General features: G+C 51.1%; 1 protein-coding gene across 1 annotated transcript; it reads left to right on the top strand.

The window, feature by feature from the left end:
• Positions 1-7664, top strand: LOC106628266 (uncharacterized). The gene is made up of 12 exons (XM_014254092.2): positions 1-29; positions 1704-1812; positions 2084-2269; positions 2359-2734; positions 3166-3270; positions 3715-3861; positions 4170-4233; positions 4916-4976; positions 5619-5710; positions 5807-5849; positions 6557-6612; positions 6780-7664. Exons 2-11 carry the CDS (start codon positions 1719-1721, stop codon positions 6586-6588), a joined length of 1200 nt encoding a protein of 399 aa, XP_014109567.2. The 5' UTR covers positions 1-29; positions 1704-1718; the 3' UTR covers positions 6589-6612; positions 6780-7664.

Genomic DNA, 7664 nt, shown 5'->3' with positions numbered 1-7664 from the left:
GAGCTCCACCTCGACATCAAAGGGTCCAGGTAAGTGGCACTGAAGGACCGTGGCCACCGTGCCCGCTCCATCAGGCGACCTACAGCACAGCCTAACTCAGCTTGAAAAGCAGGAATTTTAATGATGCTTTCCTTTGATTTCTGTAGCAGCATTTAATCATTTATGAAAATTAATTTTTAAAGCTAGCAGAGCTCTTGCTTGTTAAATTCCACATTTATTCCTGTTGTTGTTAAGTTTGTGATAATGACTAAGCTGGCAGAAAGGACTGGGAGTTTTTTCATGATCTTGGTGACCAGATTTCAGAGCAATTTTCAGCTCTCCAGACCTCATCTCAGCTGGTGTAAAATAAGTGTTTATCTGCAAAGCCAGACATGCCTTTTGCTTGTGCAAGATGCTCGGCTCACTGAAATGTGTGTGACCGAGGAGCAGCACCCTGGTAGATATTGTTAATAACTGCAGAGATAGGTGCCTGCATGGTCACGTATTCTTTCTAAGAGCTCTTCTGAGAGCCCTGACATCCATTTTGGTACCCTTTTGCAATGCTGCACACGTCTTTCAGAGCCCCTCCAACAAATCCCACTGATTTTATTTGACACGATTTTCAATAGAAGCTGCTCGAGCCTCTCTCCTTCTCCCCTGTTCAATAATCGCAGCTACAGGAGCTGTGCATCATTACGTGCTGATCAAAGGGAAAATGTAAAAGACAGTCGAGTGAATTAAAGTCTAATTTAATTGTGCCGAGAACTGTCATAGAGGGATTTTTTTAAAGTATCTGGAAGAGATAAAGAAGTTGTTCAGTCTGACCTAAATAATGTTATTTCTCAGTGCTGAACCTCTGCAATCTGCACCCTGTACATTGTTTTTCTCAGAAGGGACAAGCTGAGGTGTCTGTCCAGGACACGGGCTGTCCATGAAAATGTTCTTAGAGCTGGGACCCCTGGCAGTGCTGCAGAGAGACCATTTTCTCATTTCTTTGCAAACACCTTTCTGTGCATAAACAAACACTCCCCAGCCTGCGTTGTCACCCTGAGAAGCCCAGCTCGGGCAGGAACAGAAGGTCCTTGAAAGTACTTTCTTTTAGCTGGGGGCAGATCAAACACAGGAAAAACGGACTCTTTTTCACAGCTTGAGTGGAACAAGATGAGAAAAACAAACAACCTGCCCACGGGAAAGTGAGTCTGATTCCGGCCGTGCTTTGAGCTTTAATAACACAGGGTGCTCTTCACAGTGGGCAGAAGGACACGACTGTGACACTCGTCATTTTTTATTCAGCTGAGCTCCTGTGAGTGTTCCTCTTTCAGGGCCATTTCAGAGTGGTTGGAAGCCATCCGTCTCTCTCAGTACAAGGTCCTCCTGCCTCATCTCCATCCCTCTTCCTCTCTTAAAATGGCATTTTCACTTCCCTGCAGTGTCAGGTATGCAGCTCTGCAGTGGGGGAGCCCAGGCATGGAGACATCGATGGCTCTGGAGCAGAGTGGCACTGGGCTTCAGCTGCTCCCTGATAAGCAGAAATAGCAACAGGGGCTGCAGGTCTGGGCTGACCTCCTGGGATGAGGGGCCATGGGATGTGGAGTCTGTATGTCCAGGAGGAATCTCCCCACCACCCCAGGGCAGTACACACGAAGGATGGAGAGCAGGACCAGTGCTGGGCTGTCAGTGCCCATGTGGAACTGATGCTCGGGCTGATGTGGGTCTTTCCACAGGTGCTGTGCCAGGACATGCCGCCCTTCTGGTGTCTCATCTTTCTCGGGGGCCTCCTGCCCCCCTCCCAGGGCCTCCTCAACCTGCTGAACCCAGCACAAGCCAGTGGTGGTGAGTTCAGATCGTTTCTGTGTTTCCAGGGGAGAGTCATGGCACAGTCCTGTGCCATTTTGGGCTCATGGCTGTGTCCCTCTGCTCATCAGGGAGCTGCCTCCTGGCAGCTCCATCTCCATGGGGAGCCCAGCTTTGTTCAAGGATGCTCAGGGGTCCCTGTGAGACCTCACCAGCAGAGCACCCTAACGTGGCCAAACCAACCTTCCCTGTCAATGAAATCATCCCAAGAGTGGAAGTCCAGTCAGTAACTGGGACTCTCTTGGTGCAGGCCTGCTTGGGACTGGTCTCATCGGTGGAAAGGGTGGCTTGCCTGGCACAGGTGCTCTTGGTGAAGGTGGGCTGCTTGGCACTGGCCTCCTGGGCCAAGGAAGTCCAAGTGGAGCAGAAAGTGGAGGTCTCCTTGGTGCAGGAAATGAACCCAGCGGAGCTGGGGCCCTTGGCACAGGCCTCCTAGGTGAGGAAACCTGGCACAGGGCAGGCTTGGGAGGGGAGGGTTTCTGGGTGGTGAAGGACAGGAGAGTAATGGAGTTCTGGCTGTTGCAGGAGGACAACCTGGCAGCAGTGGGCTGCTTGGCACGGGCATCCTCGGTGGGAAAGGACTTGGCACAGGTGTCCTCGGCGAGAAAGGTCTTGCAACAAGCCTCCTTGGTGGGGAAGGACTTGGCACAGGCCTCCTTGGTGGGGAAGGACTTGGAAATGGTCTCCTCAGCAGTGGTCTCCTCGGCAATGGCCTCCTTGGCAATAACAGCCTTCTTGGAGAGACGGGTCTGCTTGGCACAGGGCTGCTTGGAAAAGGAGGTCTCCTAGGCAATGGAAGTCTGCTTGGACTCGATGGTCTTCTGGGTGGAGCAGGAGGACTTCTGGGTGCAGGAGGACTGTTGGGTGGTGGAGCCTCCCAGAAGATGACACGCTATGCCTGGTGAGTCAGAAGCCCCTTGGTGGGGCTCACTGCAGGGTGACCCATAAAATCCAGGGGATCAGACCCTCCCTCTCATACAAACCACCAGTCCTGGGCTTGCAGCTCACATGAGCATCTGTGGACAGGGGAAATTCCAGCCAGAAATGGGAAAAGTCTTACCCGTGGGAGTGGTGTGACACTGCCATGGGCAGCCAGGGAATCTCCACCTGTGGAGATGGCTGAGACTCATAGAGCATAAGACATAGCCTTGAGAAACCTGACCATGCTGAGAGATTGGCTGTTTGCAAGTAGGAACTGGTCCTTCCCCATCTTCACTGTTACATGGGAATATCCACAGGTCAAAATGATGAGCAGGAAGAGATGGGACTGTAGGATCTGCTCCTGCTGATCCTGCCATCTCAAGGTGGGTTTGCCTTGGTGTCAACCCCCAGGCTGAAGGTGCTGAACCTCGAGAACGCCCGAGTGTCATGGAAGGTCCTTCGTGGGACTGAGCTTGTGCTGAACCTGTACTCGAAGCTGGTGCTCCGCTTTCCAGGGTGAGTGAGGCTGGAGAGCAAGGCCACAGGGACCTGAGGGCGTTGGGGAGGATGGGACACCCCTGACTGCTGGACAAACATCCCCAAACATTGAGCAAGAGGCTGGTGAAGAAAGCTGTGCTGCTGACTCTCTCTGGAACCATTTCCAGCTGTCCTCACTCCACAGACACTCACCATCCTTGGAAGTGTTCAAAAAACATGTGGATATGGCTCTTGAGGACATGGTTAATCAAACATGGAGGTGGTGCTTGGTTTCAATTGGACTTCTTGATCTTAGAGGTCTTTTCCAACCTGAACAATTCTATGGGTCTGTGGTCAGGACAGGGAGCCTGAGAGAAGTCCCAAAACTGAATCACTGTCCCAGCCGAGGCTGTGCTCATGGCTCCACTGCTCTCCTGTGCTGCTTTCCCTTCATATCCTTCCACCCCACTTCCTTTTTTCCAGGATTTTTCAGTTTCTGAGTGGATCCTCAGTAGAAGCAAACATCACATCCCACATCGCCCTGACCCAGGACTCCCCCGGTGACCTCAAGTTGGTGCTTAAGGATTGCAACAACCTCCTTGGTGGCTTCAAAGTCAGCATGAGGAAGGGGTGAGCATGGGGGTCAGCTCCTGTAAGCTGGCAGTGGGGCAGAACTTCAGTCTCAAATCTGGGCACGGATTGACAGCATAACAAGGAGATTTTGGGATTCAGATAACAAAGCCCTGAGCATCTGTAATTCCTGCTGAAGCCTGGGGGAGCTCTGGGCTTGCAGCATCTCTTATCAGAGAAGAGGAGAGGGCTCCTCTACAGAGGAGCTCAGTTTTGAACCAAGCAGAGGGGCTCAGATTTTCTTGATGCCAAGTCCTGGGTTTTGACAACTTTCTCGGTAATTTTTTGTCTGTCTTTTCCCTCCCCAGGCTCCTCACCAATCTGGTGAGCGGCTTGCTGAACAAGTCTCTTAAGTCCCTTGTCCCTGCGCTGGTGAGTGTCTGAATATCTTTGCTGTGAAGCTGCATTTCAGCTGCAGTCAGTGCTCCTGCCACAACTGCCTGGTAGATTTACACACACACACAGAATCACAGAACAGTTTGGATTGGAAAGGACCTCAAAGGTTAGTTAGTTCCAGTCCCCCTGTCCTTGGCAGGGACAATATATGTATATATAGAGATATAGATATAGATATCTATATATAGATAAATAGATATATATAGTGCATATATATATACACACATACATACACAATATATATTTTTATATGCACAGATACATGCCTGCAGCCCATAAGTGAGTTACACAAAATTGCTTGATCTTCCTTACAGTCAGAATTTATTTGTTGGGAGTAATTTCAATTTCATCATGCAATGTTACAGGGTAATTTATATTCAGCTGTTCCCCGTGGGGGTGAGCAGAAGCAACAGAGCCATTTAGAGCGAAGTGGCCTTTTAGAGGATCTTTTACCTGGTTCAGAAGAATCTGTGCCATTTTGAGAAGGGGGCTGAACAAATCATATACCTCTATTTCCATGGAAGAACTATGCTCTAGGATGAAATCAGGATGTTTGTCCCATCCTGATTTAAATCTGTGAAGCTCAAGTGGTGCTGGGGAACATGCTGCTGCACCCCCAGTGTTCTCACTGAGACTGTGCCACTTGTTGCCATTTCAGCTCTGCCCATTAGTGAACATCTGGGTCAGCATCATCAACATTAATCTGCAATTCCTCAACCGTAAGTCATTAAATTTTCTTTCTTATATTAAGTTTTAGAATGACACTCGGGGTTTGTGTGCCTGGCCACCTCCATGGGCAGCAGATGTCCTCAGGAGAGCTGGGGCTGTGGAAGCAGGGGTCTCCACATGGAGCAGGAGCAGCTTTTCTCCGCTGGCAAAGCTGTTGTGGCTGGCACAGTCCTGTCTCTCCACCGCTGCCAGACGTCACAGTCCTGCCCTTCTTACAAGTGTTTTTCTAACCAGGGCTAGACCCAAGCTGCTGCCAAGAGTTGGCTATGCCAGGACACTCAGGTGCAGCCCCACAGAGACAGAGGGTTTCCCCTCCCCAGCTCTGTTCATGTCAAACCTCACACACAATTGCTGCTTCACTGAAAGCAGAACTGTCCATCTCCATTTATCCCCAACATTTCCCTTGTGATGGGATCTGCACCTGGGAGCTCCAGGGCAGCAGCTTTCATGAGAACATTTGAACCCCAGGGAGTCTGAGGTCCATAGGAAGGACAAGGAGATTTTCCTCCTTGCTGAGCAGGACAATGCTCTCCCAGCCTCTGCCAGATGCTCTGGGTGGGCAGAGGGCTCCAGCAGGCTCAGTGACCCACAGGCAGCTCTGCCCAGCCCTGATGGCCTCTCCCTCTCCACAGGCGTCATCTCCTTTGGGCTTCTGGGGAAAATCTACTCTGCCCTCTCCAAACTGCCAGTGACAGCTGGGCACTATGTGGAGCTGGATCTGCAGGTAGAGCCATGTCCCACCCCATTTTCCATCCCATGTCCCCACACTGCTGCCCTCCCTCCACATTCACATGCTCTAACGCCTCCTTGTTCTTTGCAGAATTCTCCATTCCCAAGCACCTTCATCGACTGGCTCCTTCAGAGTAAGTGCAGCCCCAGTGCTGCCATGGGGATCCCCACTGGTGTCTGGGAGCCAGAACGGGGCAGCTGCAATGGGGGACACAGTCCTGGGTGGTGGCCAGGAGTGGGGAGGGTTCTCATGGCTCTGGGGTGCAGCCAGAGCTGCCAGGTGCTGTGTGGCTCAGAACAGTCCCCCAGAGCACTTGTACCTCACAGGGCAGGGCAGTGCTGGGGGTGGTTGGGGTCCCTGGTCCTCAGAGACAGCCCCCAGCTCAGATGTGAGCAGCTTTGCCCCTGTGCAGTGGCAGGTCTGGCATACAGTAGCGAGAGAAAGTCTGTGCACTCTACTTGTGCCCTGCCCAGCCCTGGAAAAGTCACTTCACCTCTTATAAAAGGATTTAATAATATTTGCTTAATAAGAGTGAATAATGGTCCTCAGGATGCTGCGAGGATTAATTAATATTTGCAGAGGTGATTGGAAGAGCTTTCAGCTTCATATGCATGGAAAGTTAATATATAGGGAAGGGAAGGAAGAGTTGGAAGTCTTCCCAGCTTCCCCAGAGCCGTGTTCCTGAGGGCACTAAATCATCTCTGCCCATAAAGCTGGAGGCTCTCATCAGGCACTGCTGAGTCCAGCCCTGTGGTGGGAGATGCCAGGGGACTGTCAGGCTTTGGGGACCCTTTGGGGACCTGGAGGAGGGAATGCAATGACCTGGGTGTCTCTCCCCAGCCGCAGGTGTCAATCCCGGGATCAATCCATAGCTGCGAGATTGGCAACTCCCTGGGGTAAGGAGGATTTGCTGCCTGGGGACCTGGCTCAGAGCTCTGCTGCCGATTGTGCCGGTGCCAGGACCTGGGCTGGGTGAGAAGAGTCCTGACCCTGCTACCTAGCAGTGGGAGGTGACAGGGGTAACACAGGGCTGCCTAAAATCTCAACTCTGGTATCTCTCCAGGTCCCCCTGCAGGCGATTCCCAAGGAGGAGGAGGGAAGGGAGGAAAACGACTCAGTAGATGGAGAATAGACATGAAAATGAAGAAACCAAACCAAGAAAAGACTCTTTCTTCTGCTCTACATTTCAGCCTTCTCAGATTTTGGTGTCTCTGTCCAGCCTGGAGTTATCTGTGCCAATGATAATCTGTGCCAACAGTGAGCAATGTCAATAATTAGCCATATTGATAATTAGCTATGTCAACGATCAGTCATGTTGATGATGAGCCATGTTGCTGACACTGAGACTGTGGAGACAGGAGCCCCAGGTCTTGCCTGTGTCCCTCCTGGCTCTCATGGCCACAAACCACTTGCTATGGTACTCACTGATGAAGGGATGACCTTGATGTCCTGGTTTTCCCTCATGCCCACCCCAGCTTCACTTGGACTGGGGTTTAGGCCAGGTAATGGCTCAGCACAGAGGGGACATTCCAAGGGCTGGATGCAGTCAGGCAGGGGTTTGGTCCCCTCTGGAATTTCATGAGTTTGCACCAACTGCACAAATCCTTCTGAGAAGGGAAGAGAGAAAAGGGACGAATTCAATGAGCTGTAAACACTTTGTCTTTGCTCTGCTTCTTGATTGGCTTGCCATTTCAAAAGGGAATTTTGCTGTTTCCAGTGATTTCATACTGTTAAAAAGAGGCAAAAAAAGCCCCCAGCCTAATCCAGGCACACACTCAGCCTATTTGTTCCCAAACAGCGACGCTTTGAACTGATCAGAGTGAACGCTATCCTGCCTTGTAATCTCCAAGTGGATTTGGATGTGCTGCATTGTGGGTGAGGTGGATTTGAGGCAGATTCACACCCTTCTGTTACTCCTTACAATAAAAATGATTTTTCTTCATCTGCA

The sequence above is a fragment of the Pseudopodoces humilis genome, chromosome 19 (genome assembly GCF_049639895.1).
Source record: "Pseudopodoces humilis isolate 2021_Gansu_Grassland_sample_001 chromosome 19, ASM4963989v1, whole genome shotgun sequence".
Taxonomy (NCBI): domain Eukaryota; kingdom Metazoa; phylum Chordata; class Aves; order Passeriformes; family Paridae; genus Pseudopodoces; species Pseudopodoces humilis.
The sequence above is the reverse complement of the archived record's forward strand: the minus strand, read 5'-3'. Positions and strand labels throughout refer to the sequence as shown.